The sequence below is a fragment of the Mirounga angustirostris genome, unplaced genomic scaffold, assembly GCF_029215605.1.
Source record: "Mirounga angustirostris isolate CCGP_5_RB_7025 unplaced genomic scaffold, mMirAng1.0.hap1 SCAF_11, whole genome shotgun sequence".
Classification (NCBI taxonomy): Eukaryota; Metazoa; Chordata; class Mammalia; order Carnivora; family Phocidae; genus Mirounga; species Mirounga angustirostris.
In genome coordinates, this window is record NW_026991719.1 from 112,222,483 (window position 1) to 112,246,398 (window position 23,916).

Below are 23,916 nucleotides of genomic sequence, written 5' to 3' on the forward strand. Positions count from 1 at the left end.
TAAGCAAACTCCTAAGGGTCCAATGGATAAACCAGAATACCAATTTATTAATTTACATGGAGAAATATAAATGCCAAGCAGACCACACCATTCATGTTAGCTGGTTAGCACATCTGCCTGTTATAATGATATGTGAGAAAGCAAATAGAAATAGAATAGAATAAATAGAAAGTTTCTTGGTGAGCATAGGACCCCAGAGCAAAGGGAAATGGCTATTAAAAGATGATATTCATGGCATTCTAGTGCTCCGCTTGCCCATGGACCAAATGTTTATATTCATGGGTTAGGAACTCAGCCCTGCAAAGTATTAGAGGTGCTTCACCAAAAGATTAACTTCGGGGCTTTCCTTTTTTTAAAAATTTTTTTTTTAAGATTTTATTTATTTGTTTGACAGAGAGAGACACAGCGAGAGAGGGAACACAAGCAGGGGGAGGGGGAGAGGGAGAAGCAGGCCTCCCGCTGAGCAGGGAGCCCAATGCGGGACTCAATCCCAGGACCCTGGGATCATGACCTGAGCCGAAGGCAGACTCTTAATGACTGAGCTACCCAGGCACCCCTGGGGCTTTCCTTTTACAGGGAAAACCTTTTATGACTATATAGATCTGTGCATTTCTCTTTTTAGTTTTTTTTAAAGACTATATCTCATATTTTTGATTCTGCTTTGATCATCCTTGATTTCGTATAAAAGGCTTATTTCTTAAAGCTTTAGATGTGCTTTCTTTTTTTTAAAATTAATTAATTTATTTTTATTTATTTTTTTTAAAGATTTTATTTATTTATTTGAGAGAGAGAGAATGAGAGACAGAGAGCATGAGAGGGAGGAGGGTCAGAGGGAGAAGCAGACTCCCCGCCGAGCAGGGAGCCGGATGCGGGACTCGATCCCGGGACTCCAGGATCATGACCTGAGCCGAAGGCAGTCGCTTAACCAACTGAGCCACCCAGGCGCCCTAGATGTGCTTTCTTGAGACCAAACCCTAATCACATTATTTGGGATTAGGTCTCAAATTTCTTCAAATATTTACAAATTGTGCTCAGTTTGTGTCATGTCTATAGGTGGCCTGACAGCCATTACAACATGATTTTTCCTAATCTCATTCTGAAAGCAATTCCAGGTTGGGGATGCCTTGCTTTTGTCCCTATGTATCACTTATGTGGTTATATCCATTTCATAAATGAGGATACTGAAGCCCAGCGAGGTGAACTAATTTTCTCAGGGTCATAGCTGGCCGGAGGTGGAGGTGATATTCAAACTCAGATCTGTCTGGCCCCCAGACTCATAGCTTTTCTACTCTACTCTTCTGGCTTTCTTTATTAAAGCTCTGTTATATTTTCTGTCCACAGAGTTACTGTGAAGAAAATGAGAACCGTTTATGTTAGAAATGTGTATGTGTGTACTTTGGATCATCCAGCTAGAGGTCAGGATTACTTGATCCTACATCCTGCTGTTCACCCAAAGTACAGTTGGTAAAAACAATTTACTAGTCCAATAAGTATAGTCCAGTCAGCCGTCTGATCTCTGGATGAAATGCAGAAGTGTAATCTGGGGGAAGGAATGAAATACACCCTAAAGAAATTAAAATAACCTTTCCCCAGTGATTGAGAATATATATATATTTTAAAGATTTTATTTTTTAGAGAGCGAGCGAGAAACAGCATGAGAGGGGAGAGGGTCAGAGGGAGAAGCAGGCTCCCCGCTGAGCTGGGAGCCCGATGTGGGACTCGATCCCAGGACTCCGGGATCATGACCTGAGCCGAAGGCAGTCACTTAACCATCTGAGCCACCCAGGCGCCCCGTGATTGAGAATATTATTCAGAGTCTAAGCTACTATCAGAAGTTGATCAAAGAATTGAAGCCCTTCTACATATTTATCTCTTATTCATCAGCTGTTAAAAATTTAAACGTGGCCAGTGGGTGGGAGGGCTCCTGGCTGGCTCAGTTGGTAGAGCAGGTGACTCTTAATCTCAGGGTCATGAGTTCAAGCCCCACGTTGGGTGTGGAGCCTACTTAAAAATTAAAAAAAAAAATTAAATGTAGGAACTTTTATGTTTACAGTAAAAGCCAAGGGAGAACACCTCTAAATTGAAGTTCAGATTCATATCAGGAGTCTCATTTGGGGTTATGGCTCAACCCCTGTTTCTTAACAGGTCTCCATCCTGGAAACTCTTCCAGGAGAGGGAATTATCTTCCTCTCCCGTTGAAGCTCATTTAGGGTGCTTAGAAGGCCCTTGGCTTCAAGAAGTGGCACAATGGAAAGAACCACACATGTCTGAGTTTGAATTCTGGCTCTGACATGTACCAACTGTGTGAACTTAGATAGGTTACTCTGTGCCTATTTTTCCTAATCTGTAAAATGGGCATAAAATCATCACCTCTGGTGATTACTATCAGAGATATGTGAGCTAACATAAAACATTTAGCATGGGTCCTAGCCTGTAGTAGACACACAACATTTCCTATTCCTTCTTGTGGATATAGGAGCACGTGATTCATAAGTGTCTCACACAACAGTAGCTCATGCATGCAGCGAGCACACCAAGCCACAATATTTTTGATGTGAACACCAGAACATTGCTGTTGTAGGTGGGGGAGGGTGTCAGGAGTGGTGGTGTTGTATAGCTCTGGTGCTGTTCATTTTATTGTCTTTAGTTGAAAAATGCCATTTTTTTTAACCCCGTGACAATGATACACATCAACATTTCCCAAAGTGCATTCCCTAGAACACTAGTCAAACAAGTTTGGAAAATGCTACTTTCTACTACTTCCTTTTTTAGCTTCACAAAGCATGTTAGTAAAATATTTAAAAGTCTCCTAGGGTGCCTGGGTGTCTTGGTCAGTTAAGCATCTGCCTTTGGCTCAGGTCATGATCCCAGGGTCCTGGGATCGAGTCCCGCATCAGGCTCCCTGCCCAATGGGGAGCCTGCTTCTTCCTCTCACTCTGCCCCTCCTGCCTGCTCATGCTTTCTCTTTTGCTCACTCTTGCTCTCTCAAATAAATAAAATCCTTATAAAAAGAAGTCTCCTAATAAAGAAACATTTTGACTGAGTCTAACCCAGCATTTTACAGCTACAATTGGCTCTGGAGTACTCTTCTGAAGTATAATTTATGTTACATCGTGGATATCACTTTGGGTATCCCAAGTGTACATGGTTGTTGCATCTTGGAGTAGCTCACAAAATCTTATTGAACCCAGAACACAGCTTGAACTTTCAGAGGACAAATAAGAAGCAAAGCTTCATACATTGGTAACTGTAATATAAAATAAACTACATTATGGCTTATGAAGGATTTTGTCAACTCACTGGGTTGACATCATCATTTGTTGAAATGCTTCAGTGGTAATGACTATTTGAAGTGGAATTTGAATTTGAAAACCACTATTTTTCACCCTCCGGTTAAATAATTGATTCAGGTCAATGTTATCAGTGGATGTTAAAATTGGAGGTGAATGAGTATTGGGGAAACTGGTTACTCTCACAGTGGCAAAGTTCACCCCACAGATGACTTGCTAATTGCAAATGGGAAAATATAAAACTGAATGAACAAGGAAGTAAGTGAACATGAGTTCATACCAGTATCTCGGACTTAATCCAGTACTGCAGTGTTCAGGCTAGCCCTCTCCCCTTGCTCACTGGTAACTTCTTTCTCTGACACTGAGAAACCTGGCCCTTATCGTCTACACTACACTACACTTATTTGTTCAACCCTAGCATACATGTAATGTCAGCACTGATAACCTATACCCCTGTGAGAGACACATTTATTAACTAGAATGCCATGTTTGTATAGCACTTACTTTGGTAAAGAAATACCTTGTGTTCTTTTATCTTGTACCAAGTCTTTGAAATCCAGCATATATGTTACACTTGCAGCTCATCTCACTTAGGACCAGCCACATTTCAGGTGCCTGAAATGTGGGGGACAGGGGCTGCCATCTTGGCAAAGATCTAACCCTCCACATTTCCTGGGAGTTTCCCCTTTGGTCTGTGCTTCTGCATGTTTTCCCTCTTTTTGTTGCCTCTCACTCCCAGTACAGAAGATCCCACGAGGTCCTGTGACATGGATTGATTCCAGGCCCTTGGTTGGGTGAACCACACTGTCTTACCCTCGTACAGACTGTGGAAGCCTTCCATGTACCTCTGGTACACACAGTCATTCTCGGGGTCAGTGGGGGAGGGGTCTGCACAATCCTGACACAGGGATGGAGCCAGGGGACATGGACAGGAAGCCAAACTTCATGCATATGTCAAGCCACTTACAGATGTCAGTGCCATGCAGCAGCTGGGGCTCCTCAGCCACCTGGGTTGTGACCTCCCTCCTCCTGGCCTTCCTCTATCACCTTAGACCTCCTTGTACCTCCTCTACAGCCACCTGCAAGCTGCTGTTTGGAAGCAGAGCCCATGGTCACTGGCTGAGATTGTGGGCCTGAGCCCCTGCTCAGGCAGCTACTAGCTACAGAAAGGTCCAGAGGCAATATAATTTTTAGTTAAAAAAAATTCTGTCTTTTTGGTTTTTTAGTTAAGCATCTTGGGCACTTTATGTTTGCAGAAAATGATTCATGTTCCCAAATGGGTATAGGTTGGGAGTTTATATAACAAATTTGTTCAGAAGTTATTGAAGGATGGGTCATAAAGATTAACATTGGAGTAAAGACCTTTTTTTTTTTTTTTTAAAGATTTTATTTATTTATTTGACAGAGAGAGGCAGTGAGAGAGGGAACACAAGCAGGGGGAGTGGGAGAGGGAGAAGCAGGCTTCCCGCGGAGCAGGGAGCCCGATGCGGGGCTCGATCCCAGGACCCTGAGATCATGACCTGAGCCGAAGGCAGACGCTTAACGACGGAGCCACCCAGGTGCCCCGGAGTAAAGACCTTTCATTCGTCCATTTATGTGACAAATATTTATCGAGTGCCTATTATATGCCTGGCATGGGAATTTTTATAAAGTACTTACTTTAACTTCATTTCTCACAATAGTCCTCTGAAAGCAGGTACTATTTTAAATCTCCATTTTATAGAAAATAAAACTGAGACTCATAGAGGGAAAGTCACTTGCCCAAAGGATTATAGTAAAGGATTATAAACCAAGATTAGTCTGACTAGAGAGTCCAGGCTCTTAATGCAGCCTCTAAAATACACGGTGTGACTTTAAAATGGTGGGTGAATTGTCCAGGAAGGCTTTGTGAGAGAGGGACCTTGAGCTGGGCTTCTAAGGATGCTGCATGTGATTTGGATGGAAGGGACAGAGGTGTGTGAGGCATTATGGGAAGGCCAATGGACTGAGTTAAGAGAGCCGGATTTTGGGAATTTGGCGAGGAGCTGGGGTAGGGCTGTCTGGGTAAGATTGTACATGGTGTATGTGAAGAACAGCAAACAAACGTCCAATTGAAACAAAATTGTTTTCCTTTGCTTATCCATTCATCAAAGGACATTAAATGCACTTTATGTGCCAGGCGTTAGGTGCTAGGGTTTATAAAGGCCAAAGAGATTCAGTCTAACTCTGGACTTTAATAGTTTATATAGTATTGGTAGAAAGGTTAGAAAGATAGACATAGGCCAGATTTTGAATGGCCTTGAGTGCCAGGCTAAGGTATTTCTATTCACAGTACTTTTATTTCAGAAACTTACTGTTTTTATGCCACCAACCAAACGTTTTTAAAAAGGTTTCATTCTAATCCCAGTACTCTTAGCTATGTATATGAGTTATATAAGTTTTATTTGTGGGCTAGCCTGGGACCCTAGCCACATTTATAGCATTGTTGTTTGTTTTTCCCTCCAAAATATATTCTTGATCTGTAGGCAGCATGGGCCACTAACTGAATTGAGAAGCAGAAAATTTTGGTATTTTGGTTCTAGCTTGCCTCAAACTCATACTGTGACCTTGAGCAAGTTCATTTGCCTCTCTGGACTTCAGTTTCCCCAAAATAAAATGAGAGAGTTGAAACAGATGAGTAGTTCTTAACCCTATCACATCGATGTCCTCTTTTATTTATTTAAAAGATTTTATTTATTTGAGAGACAGCACGTGTGTGCATGTGGGGGTGGGGTGGGATGGGGGAGGGGCAAGTAGACTCTGTGCTGAGCTCGGAGCCCCAGGTGGGGGCTCAATTCCACAACCCTGAGATCATGACCTGAGCTGAAACCAAGAGTCAGACACGCTCAACCGACTGAGCCTTATTTTATTTTATTTTTAAAGATTTTATTTATTTATTTGACAGAGAGAGAGAGAGAGCAAGAGCAGGAACACAAGCAGGGGGAGTGGGAGAGGGAGAAGCAGGCTTCCTGTGGAGCAGGGAGCCCGATGCGGGGGCTCGATCCCAGGACCCTGGGATCATGACCTGAGCTGAAGGCAGACGCTTAACAACTGAGGCACTCAGCGCCCCCTATTTTAATATCAAATGTTTTTGCAGCCTCCCTTTACTGTGAATTCACATTTATAGATACTAGATGATTAAAACTGTACGCGTAGTTTCAATAAACATCAGTATAACACCCTAACTATAATATAAAATAAAAAGAAAATAACTTTTAATAAAATAACATGTAGTTCAGTATATATTTCAGCCTGTCAGATGCATGCACCATTGTGTATAATCACTGTAAATGTGACAGCTGTGGATGCAGATGAAGATGAGAATGTTGTACATAGGTAGGTCAAGTACCCCATATTTCCAAATGATGGCATGATTTTCTGAAATGTTTTTTCTTTTAAGATTTTATTTATTTATTTGACAGAGAGAGAGACAGCGAGAGAGGGAACACAAGCAGGGGGAGTGGGAGAGGGAGAGGGAGAAGCAGGCTTCCTGTGGAGCAGGGAGCCCGATGGGGGGCTCGATCCCAGGACCCTGGGATCATGACCTGAGCCGAAGGCAGACACTTAACCGTCTGAGCCACCCAGGCACCCGATTTTCTGAAATGTTGATCAATTTTGGTAAAGTTTCAAACCAGGGGCACCTGGCTCGCTCAGTCGGTTAAGCGTCTGCCTTCGGCTCAGGTCACGATCTCAGGGTCCTGGGATCGAGTCCCGCATTGGGCTTCTCGGGCTCCCTGCTCAGTGGGGAGCCTGCTTCTCCCTCTCCTTCTGCCTGCCACTCCCCCGGCTTGTATGCTCGCTCTGTCAAATAAAAAGAAAAAAAAGTTTCAAACCGAACATAGTACTGTTTTCCCTCAATTTACATGGTAGTTGCAGTCCCCCAAAAAGTCAGTGTTATTAAAAACATGTAAAAATACTTTATCTGTAAAATGGAATTAGAATCTAGGCACGGACCATAATCATTTTTAAAATTTTAAAATTTTTATTTTTAAATGTTTATTTATTTGAGACAGAGAGAGAGCGCGCACACAAGCAGGGGGGAGAGGCAGAGGCAGAGGGAGAAGCAGGCTCCCCACTGAGCAGAGAGCCCGATGGAGAACTTGATTCCTGAGGACCCTGAGATCATGACCTGAACCGAAGGCAGACACTTGACCTACTGAGCCACCCAGGCGCCCCACAGATCATAATCATAAGCAGTCTTTCCCTCACACCATATTGGGTGGCGCATTTGGAAGTTTTTCTCAATTCCTTGTTGTGTTGGTTGGTCTCCCAGTGCGCTGTAGACGTCTGGCGTTCTATGCTGCGAACACCAGAAGCATCCCTACACATTTTCATTCTGCCCCCTAGGGGGCGCTGCTCCCCGTGTTGAAAACATCTGGACTAGAAGAAGCCCTCGTCTGCCCATTTGATTCTTGGAGCCCCTGCCTATTGATTGAGTGAGATCCATCGTGGGATATTGTGTCAGGACTCAAGAAGTCCTGTGTGTGTTTCTACCTTTGCTTCTTGTGCCTCCAGTGTAAACAAAATTAAGGACTTGTTTTAGGAGAATTGCTGTGTCTTAGAAAAGACTTTGAAACGCTGGCATGGAAAGAAGCAGAATAACTCATTAGTTTTCAGTGGATTAAGGAAATAGGTTCCACCACTTAGTTATCTGTCTGCATTTGTCATTTTGTTCTCAAATGTGCCTTAGGATTTTTAAATAGTTTCTTATTTTCTTAGGGAAGAGTAATATGTGTTATAGTCTGTTATTTCCAGCAGATGGCAATGTTTGGTGCAAAAACCATTAGGTTTAACAACTGCAGATTTTTCTAGGCTCTCTTTGTAAAATCCAAACTTCATGGCGCATATTTGAAAGTATCTCTCCGTTTTGAAAGACTTGATACGAGTTAACTTGCTTAAGGCAAGGGATAGGCTGGTGAAGAAGATGCCCGTAATTCAAATTTTTACAAATTAAGTCACATTTTACTATAGAAACAATATTTTAATAGAATGGCTAAGATATATGCTTTTATGCAATGAATATTTATCCCTTGATTTGTCTACAAATTCTGATTTCCTTATAGGTTTTATTTTATTTTTATTTTCTTAAAGTTTTTATTCATTTGAGAGAGAGAAAGCACAAGCAGGTGGAACAGTAGGCAGAGGGAGAGGGAGAAGCAGGTCCCCTGCTGAACAGGGAGCCCGACGCAGAACTCAATCCCAGGACCCTGGGTTCATGACATGAGCCGAAGGCAGACGCTTAACCCACTGAGCCACCTAGGCGCTCCTCCTTATAGGTTTTAAATAATAATTTATTTCGAAACAGTTTCAGACTACAGAAAGATTGCCAGAACACTACAAAGAACCCCCATAGTCTCTTTAATCTCAGACGCCCCAATTGCTACTATTTTACTCATTTGCTGCATTGTTCACCCTTATCTGTGTGTCCATTAGCCTTAGTCTTTCTCTGAATCTTTGGAGAGCTAGGTGTTCCATCACCCCTAAACACTCCGGAGTCTTTCCCCCAAACAAGATCACTTTCCTACTGGCATAGCATATCACTAGCATAGAACCCTCCAAATCAGGAATCTGCACTGGTATCACATTACCATCCGGTTCACATCCATCCATTCAAATGTTGCCAGCTGGCCAAACAATGTCACTTTTTCCCTTCGTGGTTTGAGATCCTATCCAGGAGTATGTGTTGTTTAGTTTGTGATCTCCAATCCAGACTGGTTCTTCTGTCTTTCTCTGTCTTCCACAGCCTTGAAATTTTTATAGAGTAAGGACTTTACAATCTGCAGGATGACCATTAATCTGGGTCTGTCTGATGGTTCTTTATGAGCAGGCTCAGGCCGTACATTGTAGGCAGAGATTATACAGCGGAAGTGATGCTGCACGTTAGGAGGCATGTGATGTCAACCTGCTTCGTCACTGGTGATGTTAACCATGATCTCCTAGTCATCAGGTTTTAGCTAAAATCAACCGTTGAATTAAAACCCAATTAAAATCTGTCCTTTGGATTTTTAAAAAATTTTTTTTAAGTAGGCTCCACACCCAGTGTGGGGCTCGAACTCACAACACTGAGATCAAGAGTCGCATGCATGTTCTACCAACTGAACCAACCAGGTGCCCCTTGGGTTTTTGTTTTTTAAAACAGTACATATTAGGGGCACCTGGCTGGCTCAGTCCATAGAGCATGCAATTCTTGATCTCAGGGTCGTGAGTTCAAGCCCCACATTGGGCGTGGAGCCTACTTGTTAAAAAAAAAACAAAAAACAGTGCACATTGAGTCTCTCCATACTCCAACTCTAAACTTCAGAAAAAACACCTAACAAACACCCACTTTTATTTTATTTTTAAATTTAAATTCAATTAATTAACAATGTATTATTGGTTTCAGAGGTAGAGGTCAGTGATTCATCAGTCTTATATAACACCGAGTGCTCATTCCATCACGTGCCCTCCTTAATGTCCATCACCCAGTTAGCCCGCCCCCGAACCCTCCTCCCCTGCAGCATCCCTCAGTTTGTTTCCTAGAGTTAGGAGTCTCTTATGGTTTGTCTCCCTCTCTGATTTTGTCTTACAAACACTCAGTTTTAAATAATAAGTCATTTCAAACATTACTTGGTCAATTTGTACCAGCATTTTCCCTTTGCTAAGAGCATGTTATTGATTTGAGGGGTGATTACTCTGAATTAATGGTGTGTTTATTGGGGGTTACCAGTTAAGATCTTCATCTACTGGGGATATTTTGTAAGAAAGCTACTGACAGTTTGAGTTTGATCACACATCAACAGAAACAGCTTGATTGGTAATTGTATTTTCTTGTGGTTTATTCAGTATTGAAAATTACAATATTTGAAAACAACATCTTTTATAAACTTGTTGCTACTACATCTCAAAATACTTAACGTATAAAAATGTAGGGGTGCCTGGTTGGCTCAGTCGGAAGAGCATGGGACTCTTGATCTCGGGATTGTGAATTTGAGCCCCACGTTGGGTGTAGAGATTACTTTAAGCAAATAGTCTGTTTTATTGTTTTAATATTTATTTATTTGAGAGAGAGAATGCACAAGTACGAGGAGGGGCAGAGGGACAAGCAGACTCCCTGCTGAGTGTGGAGCCCAACTCGGGGCTCCATCCCAGGACCCTGAGATCATGACCTGAGCCGAAGTCAGAAGCTTAATTGACTGAGTCACCCAGGTGCCCCTGGATGGTCTGTTTTTAAAAAAGGTTGCTACTTCTGGTGAACAGCAGCAGGCTAAAATTACTTTCTAGTCCCTTTCTGAAATGAAGAAGAATGTCAGTTAATAAAAATAAGATAAAAATGCCAGGGTACATCTCATTATTCCATGAAGTTAGTAGTGAAGAGATTGACAAAGTACATGCAGAATAACTTTGTTTTAGGATTATAACCAGCAAAAGGTCAGTGAAAGTTTGGTCATATTATTGTATATTTTTGTTTTTTAGGAAAACAAAAGCATCAAGTGGGCATCTAGATGGGATTATATTTTGGAGTCCATGCCTCATACCAACATTCAGTGGTTTAGGTAAGTACTTTAGTTTTATTTTTAAATTCATTTATTTTTTTTTAGTAATCTCTACCCTCAGTGTGGGGCTTGAACTCAGACCCTGAGATCAAGAGTCGCATGCTCTTCCAACTGAGCCAGCCAGGCACCCCTACGTAAGTACTTTATGAAACAAAGAATACATAGCTTAAGGGGGGGGATGTAAATATATATTTGTGTTACATATACATATATATATTTTTAAAGATTTTATTTTAGAGAGAGCACGAGCAGGGGGAGGGGCAAAGCGAAAGGGAGAGAGAGAATGTGAAGCAGACCCCCCACTGAGCATGAAGCCCAGGGCAGGGCTCAATCCCAGGATCCCAAGATCATGACCTGAGCCCACATCAAGAGTCGGAGGCTTAACCGACCAAGCCTCCCAGGTGCCCCGATACATACATATTTTTAAAAATTATTTTGTTACCAGAGATGGTCTCGGGTGACATTTTTTCTTCTCTGTGGCTAGTTTCCCCTCTCAAGGGGACGTTCCCTCAGCAGGTCAGATAATGGAGAGGACTGTGTGGAGGTCAGGTCTTGAGTGAAGGGCCGCTCATTCCACTGGTGTTCTTTCTAGTCTCTGTTAGGTGGCCGGGCACTCTGCTGGCCTCTGAGACAGTGTGAGGGAGGCACACAGGCTTCTGCTCCCGTGAAGCTTACTACGTTCTAGTGGATTCAGGTGAAACTGCTTGATTCCTCAGGAATCTTTAACAGGGCCAAACCACAGAGTTAGAAGTTTCAACCTGAGACGGAGGGATGGACCAGCTGAGAATGTGATGATTGGGCATGACTGTGGCAAAGTGCTGAGGGAGGGGTAAGGTGTTAGCTCATTTTGGAGTGGAAGAAGACTATAAAAGTAAAAATGAAAGTGAGGAAAGGTGTGATTCTGAGTATGGTCTTTTGAGGTGATGATTTTCCTTATATTGCCATTGCCTTTAAAGTGAGAATAGCGGGGCACCTGGGTGGTGCAGTTAGTAAGTGTCTGATTCTTGGTTTCAGCTCAGGTCATGATCTCAGGGTCGTGAGATCGAGCCCCGCGTTGGGCTCCATACTCAGTGGGAGTCTGCTGGAGATTCTCTCTCTCCTTCTCCCTCTGCCCCTACCCCCTGCATGCACTCTCTCTCTCTCTAAATAAATCCTTTTTAAAAAAGTGAGAACAGCATCCCCCACTCCTGTTTTTCTAGACTTGTTCCTTCTTCTCCTCTTCCTGCTCTCCCTCCTCCTCCTCTTCTTCATTATTATGATCATACCATAGCTTTTCCACAGAGTCTTTTGTTTGGGCAACTGTCCAGGTCCCATTTTGTTACACCTCCAGGAGTCTCTTCAGATAAAATTTATGTAAATGGTTTTTCCAAAGGGATTGTGAAAGCAAGGGGCCTCCGGATACACTGTGGGGGCTAATCTCTAGTAGTAGTGATATTTATAGCGTAATGAGGAATGTACTTTAGTTTCTGTCATGAGCTAATTTACTTACGACATTTAACAGACATTTTAGACATCAATCATCTTTTTAAAAATTTTTAATTGAAGTATAGTTGACATACAATATTATTAGTTTCAGGTGTACAACATAGTGATTTGACAGTCCTGTACTTTGCGAAATGCTCACCATGATAGGTGTAGTTACCCCCTGTTACCATATACAGTTATTACAGTATTATTGACAATATTCCCTGTGCTGTACCTTTCATTCCCAGGGCTGGCTGGCTGGCTGGCTTATTTATTTATATCAAAAAGTCTAGTCGACACACAATGTTACATTAGTTTCAGGTGTACAACATGGTGATTCAGCAAGTCTGTACGTTCTGCTGTGCTCCCCACAAGTGTGGCTGCCCTCTGTCCCCATACAGCACCGTTACAATACCATTCACGACAACCGCTATGCTGTGCCTTCCATCCCTGTGACTTACTCATTCCATAAACTGGAAGCCTGCACCTCCCACTCCCCTTCACCTATTTTGCGCATCCCCCCACCACCTCCCCTCTGGCAGCCATAGACATCAATCATCTTATTGGCATCTTTTTAAAACAGTGCTGGTCTTTTCATAGATTCTGGTGAAACTTTGTTGACGTGTCTGGGTTTGGCTGGGTGGTAGGATGGCAGAGGTACTGGTTTTGATTTGGGGATAATTTTTACGTTTTAGTTTAAGTAACAGTAAGAGCTCATAGGTAAGTTGTCCATGGGGTCATTACCCTGAAGCTCACAGAATGATAAAAAGACTACAACCTTGGTTTATCAGCTAAGAAGTCAGTCAGCCATTAGTTCAACCTCGATTCCTGAACTTTCGTTCTCAGTGCCATGCTCTGGAACTGAGTTTCTAAGATTTTTATTTTATTTATTTATTTGAGAGAGAGAATGAGAGAGAGAGAGAGGATGAGAGGGGGGAGGGTCAGAGGGAGAAGCAGACTCCCTGCTGAGCAGGGAGCCCGATGTGGGACTCGATCCCGGGACTCCAGGATCATGACCTGAGCCGAAGGCAGTCGCTTAACCAACTGAGCCACCCAGGCGCCCGGAAATGTACTCTTAAATTCTAAAATCACCTTAAGAATAGTGTTGCTTCTTCTTCTTCTTTTTTTTTTTTTTTTAAAGATTTTATTTATTTAACAGAGAGAGACACAGGGAGAGAGGGAACACAAGCAGGGGGAGTGGGAAAGGGAGAAGTAGGCTTCCCGCCAAGCAGGGAGCCCGATGCGGGGCTCGATCCCAGGACCCTGGGATCATGACCTGAGCCGAAGGCAGACGCTTGACGACTGAGCCACCCAGGCGCCCCAAGAATAGTGTTGCTTCTATTGCTTTGTTTGTAATGCACTTTTTGTGGTAGAGCTTTAAGTTCATTTAATATATTGATGTATTCAGCATTTGATCTAAGTTTAACCTTGGAAAACTGATCAACATAAAGATAATTTGCATGTCTTTCTTTTATACATACACACATTTTCTTTCACTGTTCAAATAAGGAGCTTGAGATTTAACTTCTGTTTTTTTCTTCCTTAAATTTTCTAGTATTATGACTTCCTTTGTTATCGTTCTCTTCTTGTCTGGGATGGTGGCTATGATTCTATTAAGAACTCTCCATAGAGATATTATCAGATACAATCAGACGAATTTTTCTGTAAGTAAAAATGCACATATTTGATTCAGTACATATTTGAATGCCTACGCTGCCCAGTTGTCAATGTTATATTTGTACTTAGAGTATAAAATACCTTGAAAACAGCACATTTTCGATGTTTAGTCGTTTTGCCCATTATACCAAATCAGAAGTTATGGGGTTGTGTAGATTTTTAAAAAGTACAAGTAAGTTTATTAGAGAAGTATTTGTTATCAACTCTGGTTCTATTCCTTTTTATATGTTTCTGAACTTTCAGGGTATTATTATTTAAGGTTTTCATTAATTTGAAGCATGAGATAAATGTACCAAACATTGCCAAATGCTATCATTTAGGTTAAATTTAGTTTTATCTCATTTATACTATTTTGACTCTTATAATCATTTGCGTATTGGTGAATTTTAAATGTCTATAAAATTGGTTGAATTCCTTCTGTATGTCAAATGATTTTGCTTTCTTCATGGAATTAAGCCAGGTGTGTGCCCTATATGATGAACACATTCCCCCCAGTGCAAACCTTGGAGTAAGGGAGCAACTTATTTTACGACAGGATCACATACCTTCCAGAGACCCGCTGTATCCAAAATGAGCTATTGGTTTCCAGTTAATCTGTCTTTAGAGTAAAATTCATTTTCGTCTACCTTTCAGAGTTTCAGTAACTTTCTGTCATAGTGTGTGTTTATCAAAGACTTTCTTATGTGCAGGAGGAGGTCCGGGAGGACTTCGGTTGGAAGCTGGTTCATGGGGATGTATTCAGACCTCCAAGGAATAGAATGCTGCTCTCAGCTTTCCTGGGTCAAGGAACACAAGTTTTGATTATGACGTTTATTACCTTATGTGAGTAGGCTCAGATCAATAGGTGTCATCTTAAACATTCTTAGTCAACTGCTGACCTATGTTAAATTTTGATCCATGTGCACAAAAGGACTTTGAAAATACCCTGAAGTTTAAGAAAATGATGTTTTCTAGTACTTACATTTCCATCTTCTCAAATTAAGGAGAGGAGTCTGAATATGTTCCTATGTCAAGGACCTTTCATGGCTTCTTCAGTTCTGAATAATTTATTGTAATGTCCAATACATATATTCCTCGCTTTGCAAAATAGATGCTTTCTTGAAAATCAGCATGTGGGTAGAAGCATATTTAATACGTGGACTAAGGGAATTCATAATTAACCACTAGCATTTTGAAATGCTATGGCAAGCCTAGGCACTGGTCTTTAAATGTATAAACACAATGGCATCTTTAGTAGTCTTTCAATGGCTGATAAACCCTGGCTGCCTTCATTTATAAAGTAAAAAATGGAGCTTGTCAATTTTTGATAGAGTGTTGATTTTCGTAAACAAAGCTGCTGTTAAAAAAAAAAAGGAAGGCTTATTAGGTGTTTCACGTGTCAATGATAATTTCAAAATTCAGCTCTTAAGATTATATTTTCCTGAGACCGAGTCTTGCTTTGATTTTTTTATTCCTCACCTTGAATAAAGGGAAGCAGAAGGAAATTTTTGTGGGGAAAAATGAGTTGCTGTTTAGGGCGTGATCCTGGAGTAGGGAAGGGGGATTTAGTTTGTTTAATTTTGATTTAAGCAGTGAGATTAAAGACTAGACCCCACTTGGAAACTGATTTCATGTGCCCAGTATTGAAAATCACACCTTTTCGTTAAGAAAAAAATTGTCATTAGCTAAGTGAATAACAGTCATTCACAGTGTCACTTAAGTACTCACACCGCAGAATTTCCTCATGTGCTGTTACCCATAATGTGTCTTAATAAGCAGGTCTTTATTATAAAGTCTTGCATGCTTCTGGGGCTGTTATTGTCACTGCTTTGATATTTCTTTTTTGTACCTTTAGTTCTGGCTTGCTTTGGTTTTCTTTCCCCCGCCCATCGAGGGGCCTTGATGACCTGTGCCGTTGTGTTATGGGTCCTCCTGGGAACCCCTGCTGGATATGTGTCGGCTAGAATGTATAAGAGTAAGCATTGCAACTGTTACCATTCCAGTTAGTTGGTGTGTTAAACGTAGACATTAAGAGGCCATAAAAGAAAACATTTAAAAATTGCATGGGGCATTTTAGCTGGCCTATCAAAATGTAACTGGGCCCTGGGTATAAAGTAGTTGAAAAGTGGACTAAATAAGTTGCTACAGTAACTATTTCTGTCTTTTCCTTCCTCAGCATTTAAAGGTGTTAACTGGAAGACAAATTTTTTGCTGACAGCACTATTATGTCCTGGGTTAGTATTGCTCGTTCTCTTTTCCCTACACAATTATACTCTTTCTTAGACTTGCTCTTGGAAAAAAAATCACTGTACCTGATAATGAGGAGTAGAAAGGAGATGAGCGACCACTGTGTTTTCTGTAGCGCCAGCATTCTCTCTCTGTGGTATCTGCATTCCTTTCATCATTTTGTACATCGTAACCTCTAGTACAAAGAGACAGCCGTGGTGCCGCTGTATTCGATTTTGATCTTTGGTTTGGAAGCAGATTTCATAGATGCGCATCTTAGTTATATAGCTTGTGTTATATATCATGTTAGAATGGCAATTTCCGCTCTACCTTGTGTTGTTCCCCTTGTCACTGGCTTCCGGGATCCTTTCTTTCTGTCTCCCCTAGGTCCTGCGGTGTCATTCGTGACTGCAGCTCCCAGGTAGCGTCATGGTCCCCGTGGGAGTGGGCGGGGCTGTGCTGTGGCAGGCCAGTAGCTCCCTCCGCCCCCTCATTATAGAGATGTGGGGTTGGCGGCCAAGCCAGGGAGCAAGTGTTTGAGGTCACAAGGGAAGTTGGTGACAGAGCCCAGGCTATACATAACTGAATGTCCCCCCGGCATCCCGTCCAGGGCTCTTCCCACAGAACCTCACTGATGAGGTGCTGACTCACTTTGGGTTTCTTTCTTTCCTTCTTTCTTTCTTTCTTTCTTTCTTTCTTTCTTTCTTTCTTTCTTTCTTTCTTTCTTTCTTTTTTCTGAAATTTTGTTGGAATTCTTTTTTTTTAAAGATTTTATTTATTTATTAGAGAGAGATTGAGAGAACGAGTGGGAGGAGGGGTAGGGGGAGAAGCAGGCTCCCCGATGAGCAGAGAGCCCCACACGGGACTCAATCTCAGGACCCTGGGATCATGACCTGAGCTGAATGAAGGCAGACATTTAACCAACTGAGCCAGACACCTGGGCGCCTGGGACTTTGGGTTTCATCTCCTTAGTTAGCCTGGGCTACCATAACAAAATACCATAGACTGGGGTGGGGGACGCTTAAACAATAGAAATTTGATTTCTCACAGTTCTGGAGGCAGGGATGTTGGAGATCAGGGCACCAACAGGGTCGGTCCTGGTGAGAGCTGTCTTCCTGGCTTGCAGATGACTGCCTTCTTACTGTTTCCTCACACGGCAGGTGGAGACGGTGAACTCTCATGTTCCTTCTCAGGAAGGCACCGATCTCGGGACACCTGGGTGGCTCAGTCGTTAAGCGTCTGCCTTCGGCTCTGGTCATGATCCCAGGGTGCTGGGATCGAGCCCCGCATCGGGCTCCCTGCTCCTCAGGGGGCCTGCTTCTCCCTCTCCCACTCCCCCTGCTTGTGTTACTGCTCTCGCTCTCTCTCTCTCTGTCAAATAAATAAAAATCTTTTAAAAAAAAACCAAAACACCGATCTCATCATGAAGGCCCTACTCTCATGACCTCATCTAAGCTTAATCACCTCCCAAAGGCCTCACCTCCAAATACCATTACATAATGGATTAGGGCTTCAACATATGAATGGGGGGGGGACACAATGCAGTACATAACACGTTTCATTTCTAATATTCTTTCCTTGATATGTTATAAAGGACAGTTTTTTTTTAAGATTATTTGAGAGAGAGAGAGCATGAGAGAGAGAGCACGTGAGAGGGGGGAGGGTCAGAGGGAGAAGCAGGCTCCCCGCCAAGCAGGGAGCCCGATGCGGGACTCGATCCAGGGACTCTGGGATCATGACCTGAGCTGAAGGCAGTCGCCTAACCAACTGAGCCACCCAGGCATCCAAGGACAGTTTTTTTAAAGGAAAAAGTAGTGGATTATGTCTTAATTGTCATGTGGTACTTTAATTCCTATTTGTTACAAAGTTCCCACATCCGTGATGCTAGGAGTATGTTGCAATAGTGGAAGAGGTCCCATAGTGAAAGTTATACATAGTAAATTCAGTTGCGTTATGTTCTGATTAGTGACAAAGTGAGAGCAAATGCTTTAATAATGCTCTGTGACTGTGTGTCATGCAATAAATCATGCAATGCAGTGATGGGTTCTGTAGACCCATAATCATTCATCTCCATGTGGCTGGTTTCCCTCCAAACTCCAGGGAAAAAGATTAGATCATTGAAAGAATTGAACATTACAAGTTTGCACATCAAATACAGGAACCTCATAATTTTTGACTTATTTAAAATAAGGACAATGCACACCCCTCCCCTTCCCCACCTTGAATAGAGCCATCTGCTTTTCCTATAACTCTTTTCAAGGGAACTAGAATGGGTGGTCTTTTCTGAGGTGAATGCTTTATTACATTTCTGTAAGAAAGCGACGTCCTTGACAATACTTCAGATATTTGTTGCTTCAAGTTCAAGACTCAAATGAATCCAAAACTGAATAAATTTGGCAATGAAGTGCCATTGTGCAAAGGTCATTACACTGAATTGTAATACAAGGGATATTACATGCAAGAGTCAGTCAATAAGCCATTCACTATTCTCTGCATTATTTAGTTACTCATTCAACATAGTTATTGTGGTCTTTTTGGTTTTGTTTTGTTTTTGTTTTTACTATATTTAAGGCATTATGCGAGGCACTATAGAGGAAATAAATACAAATTGCCCCTGAATCTTTGCCTTCGTCGCTCAGGATGAATAATAGTGGCCCATTTTTCATCACACAGATGTTCCATCTAACTGCAATAATAAGTTACATCATTGAAATAGAAGATGTAAAAGAATTAGAATATACCATATCACTAAGCTTGATTAGACAAATTAAACAATTAATGTCTGAAAAGCATTAGCATTTGCAATGCACTATGAGTGGTTTTCATCATGTTTTCTATGGGATCAATTTTGAAGAATGTTTTACACAGAAAAATTTAAAAAATCAAGTAGAAATCCATAATAACATGGCTCAGGTTTACATGGACTATGAAATGATGCAGTGTCAAGCCACGGTTTTGTAAAAGTAAAAAAAAAAAATTTAAATTTGAAAAGCAAATTTAAATAATGGTGGTTGTGCCCTGGGTGGGTTTTTGGGTGGCTGGGGGACAGAAGCGTGAAGGAGACTGTTTATATCAGACTTACTTTTCACTCTTTTTTTCTTAACCTTTTGCATCATATACCATATGCATGTGTTATCTATTTTTATTTTATTATTTTTATTATTATTTTTAAGTAAGCTCCACGCCCTGAGATCAAGACCTGAGTTGATATCAAGAGATGCTTAACTCACCGACCCACCGAGGCGCCCCACCTATTTTTAAATAATTTCATTATAAACAACAATAACAACTCATAACCATATATTAAAGTGGAGAGGTAGTGATAGAAACTACCAGCACAGGCTTTATTTTTTTATTTCTTATTTTTTTAAAAGATTTTATTTATTTATTTGACAGAGAGAGACACAGCAAGAGAGGGAACACAAGCAGGGGGAGTGGGAGAGGGAGAAGCAGGCTTTCTGCCGAGCAGGGAGCCCGATGCGGGGCTCGATCCCAGGACCCCAGGATCATGACCTGAGCCGAAGGCAGACGCTTAACAACTGAGCCACCCAGGCGCCCCTAACACAGGCTTTAGAGACACACACACACACACACACACACACACGCGCGTGCGCGCTCCCATGCACACATACCCTACACTCCGCACATGCATAGCAGTTCATTTCCCAGTTCTGCCTCCTTCTAGTTTCCAGGCCTTGAGCAAATTGTGAATAATGCTGAATGAACATAGGGATTCGGGCATCTCTTTGAGATTTTTGCCTTCTCTTTTATTAAATAGATGTTTTCTATGGCACCATTTTTATTCCTTCGTCATTTCTTCTATTATTTCTTTTGAATTATTTTCTTAGTGGTTACCTTACAGATTACAATTAAATTAATCAATGTATACTAATCTGATTTGGATTAATTCCAATTTAATTTCAATATTATACAAAAACTTTGCTCCCATATAGCTCCTTTCCCTCCTTCCTTCTTTGAGCTGCTGTTGCCATACAGATTACATCTTAATACTTGGCATGCTTGTCAACACAGATTTATAATGATCGCATTATGCAGTTGTCTTTTAAATTAGGCAAAAAAGATCTTCAACTAATATTTACTAATCATGGGTTGTTGGGCAATTGGTTTTACCTCTCTAATCTTGGCTTTCCTCATCTGTAGAATGCAAATCATGGTATTATCTACTTCATGGTTGCTGTGAGGATTAAATGGGATAATGTGTGTAATGGATTTGAAAGAGTGCCTAGCATATACTGAGTGCTCAATAAATGGTAGCTGTGGTTATCAGCTACTCTTGACTTCTGCCGTCATGCCTTTGCTCATGCTGTTCCATCTTTTTGTAATCACCTCTTTCCAATCCTCCAATGCCAAATTTCTATTCTTTTTTATGTCCCAGCTCAAATGCTACCACTTCCATGTTCTGGAATTTTATAGTGTCTATTATCATTACTATAATACTTATCACAGTGTTCCTTAGATTGGAGTTATTTGTGATATGCCTTATCTTACTGTGCATTCTAAAACTCCTGAGGGTGAGTACCATGTCTTATTCATTTCTGTATCTTTCACAGCTTGTAACCAAGTGCCCTATATGGAGTATAAGTGCCTTCTATGGAGTAAGCACTCAGTAAATATCTACTGTATGATTGAATCAAGTGAATAATTTAAAAATGCAAAACAGATTCAGTTTCTTAGTTCTGTTAGTAGAATTGAATACAATTTTAAAGCAATAAACCAGGCATGATACGAAGGACATATTTCCCTCAAGTGGTTTAGGGGCTCTTTTAGGTAGATGGGAGAGAGAATTGTAAGGTACTGGCATTCTTATTTCTTAGAACATAGTAGGTTGAAAGAGAAGTTCAGTGCCTCATGGTATATCAATGTGCAAGTGGCTCATGTGGTGCCATAAATGGGCAGTGTAAAAATGGCTTTAAATTTAAAAGAAGAAGCATTTAGGCTAATGAACATAGATGTTCCCTAAAAGAAATTGAAGAAAGTAAGATTATTAAACCATATACTTTTCCTTCATGTAACCCCAAAAGTGGTAGGTAGGAAAAGGCAGAGGTAGCCTAGTTTGATGGGCATGTACCCAAACTTTACAATTAGAGACAAGCAAGTCTGAATTCCAGCACTTACTATTAGGCTCTCGGTATTAGGTAAGTGACTTTGGGGGAAATCCTATAACCTTCCTGATTGTCCATTTCCTTGCCGGATAATGCCTTTGTCACAGAGTCGTTTAGAGAAATAAATGAACTAATAGATTGTGAAATTTTCTGAGCTATAACGTACTTTTGATCACTCTTTTCTTCCGTATTCCTACTGCTCTGTGTTTATCATCTGCTATAGTATTTCCCATGTTGTATTGTAATTTATTTGTTTATCTCTGTCCCCCACTAGACTGAGCTTTTCAGAGCAAGGGTTCTTATTTATCTTTGAACACCAGGACCTAACACATAGGTACTCAATAAATGTTTGATGAATGTGTGAATAAATGTTTCAGGTAGGAGATGAACCCAGATGACCTCTTAAATTTCCTTTTAGTTTTGCTGTTTAAGATTCCATGAAAAGGTCTAGAAATAATTAGAGATCAACAAAGGAAGAACTATTTAGAATATAAAAACTTGAAACTGAAGGGCAGTTACAGAATTGTTAAACACATATTAACATTCTAGAGTGTACTTTCAAGAGGGAAATTGTTGAGACGGGTTAATTGAGTTTATGTATAAGAAGGGAGGTTATGATTTGTCAAGTGAGAAATAATTTTTCTGGCCATGGAATGATAACAGCTGAAATGAATCTCTCAAAAGCTAGGAAATTTGGCAGAGGAATATTGTGGCTGAACAAATTCATTAGAGCAGAAAGGTATTAAGAAACATTTGAAGAAGTATGGTTAAATCATAGGAAACCAGATTCCCTTATTAAGATGCCAGAAACTAATGAGACCTAAGGTGGAGGTTTACTGTTGTTGCATTTATTGTTGTTTGAAAGAGCTTCGAACCATGTCTCTGGCAGGAGCGTGTGTGAGCCTTTAAAAAGCACAATAGAGGTACCTACTAACATAGGTTTTAGTAGGGAGAAGAGCTCGTACACACAGTGGGGAGGGTGGAGCAGAAATGGTAACATGAAGGAAGAAATGGCTGAAGTTGGTTTATAATGAGAGATGAGGAACATCCCCAAAAAATGATCTTGAATAAGAAATTGGAGAACGGTGGCAGATAGGAAGGCAGCATTATATCCTAGAATTGGAATGGACCTTGAGAGAACTTCCAACTAAAGAATTAACCAGAGCCTTAGCTGGTGCGTCATGATGTGGCTGATGCCACATTCCCTCTCTCTGGTCTTTGACAAAATGTCTGGGGGAAGAGAAGATAGACCTGATTGGCAGGGTGGGTTCCCACCATAGAGGCCTTAGGATGGCACAGTGGCATGGAAACAGCTTGCTCGTGAAGAATCACACACACACCTGAATTAGAATCCCAGCTCTGCCTCTTATCCGCTGTCTGACCTTGAGCAAATTACCTAATACCCCTAAAAGACATGAAGAACTCTGTCTATTCAAGTGACTCCTATTTCTCATGTGCCTGGGTTGTTCATCTAATTTTTCTTTGTTTTTGACCTATTCAATTTTTTCTTTTTTCCTCCAGTTTTATTGAGAACTAATTGACATCCATCACTGTGTAAGTTTAAGGCATACAGCATGATGGTTCAATTTACATATACTGTGCACTGATGACCACAATAGGTTCAGCTCACATCTGTCATCTCCTATAGCTACAATAAAAGGCAAATAAAGAAGAAAAAGGAAAAAAAAACCTCTCCTTGTGATGAGAACTCTTAGGATTTACACTCTTAACTTCCCTATCTATCTATCACGCAGCAGCATTAGCGGAAGCCATCATGTTGTACATTAGTCCTTCATACGGACCTTTTGACCACCTTCTTCCCCCCACCCTGGCCCCAGTTAGCCACAAGTCCGATTTCTTTTTCTATGAGTTTGGTTTGCCTTTTTTTTTTTTTAAAGATTTATTTATTTGAGAGAGAAAGAGAGCGAGCAGGGTATGGGCAGAGGGAGAGGAAGACAATCCCAAGCAGACTCGCCATTGAGCGCAGAGCCCTCAGTCTCATGACCCTGAGATCACGACCCGAGTGGAAACCAAGAGTCAGATGCTAAACCGACTGAGCCACCCAGGTGCCCCGAGTTTGGGTTGCTTTTGTTTTTGCTTTAGATACGTGTAAGTGAGATCATATGGTATTTGTCTTTCTCTTATTTCAGTTAACATAATGTCTTCAAAGTCCACCCATGTTGTCACAAATGATAGGATTTCCTCCATTTTTAGGCTGAATAATATTCCAGTGTATATATACACTGCAACTTCTTTATCCACTCATGTTTCGATGGGCACTTAAGGTGTTTTCATTTCTTCTCCTCCTCCTCCTCATCCTCTTCCTCCTAACACTGCTTTCTAAGACATACTATTAGCTTTATGTTCTAACCCTTTTACTGAGGTTTTTATTCCCCTTGTCGTATTTCTAATTCCAAATAGCTCTTTTATTTCTCACCAGTCCTTAAAGTGTCATCTTGTTTCATGGCTGCAGTGGCTCTTCTAATCTCTTTGTGGATGTCAATCATAGATTTTCCTTTCTAGAGTTTTCCTCTGAGCTGCAGGGACCTTCTCTAAGAGGCTAGACCCTCCAGTCTTCTGCTGGGGTCGGGAAGGGAAGGTCTTTGG

The 23,916-nt window shown here is 41.3% G+C and overlaps 1 protein-coding gene across 2 annotated transcripts in view; it reads left to right on the forward strand.

The window, feature by feature from the left end:
• The window catches only part of LOC123839772 (transmembrane 9 superfamily member 2-like), a 78,052-nt gene that overhangs the window by 33,913 nt on the left and 20,223 nt on the right, over positions 1-23,916 (forward strand). For both annotated transcript variants that reach the window (XM_045869554.3, XM_064574860.1), the window contains 5 exons: positions 10,761-10,840; positions 13,860-13,968; positions 14,671-14,803; positions 15,816-15,935; positions 16,137-16,194. In XM_045869554.3, the coding sequence (XP_045725510.1) occupies positions 10,761-10,840; positions 13,860-13,968; positions 14,671-14,803; positions 15,816-15,935; positions 16,137-16,194 (500 nt within the window). The remainder of the gene's footprint in view (positions 1-10,760; positions 10,841-13,859; positions 13,969-14,670; positions 14,804-15,815; positions 15,936-16,136; positions 16,195-23,916) is intronic.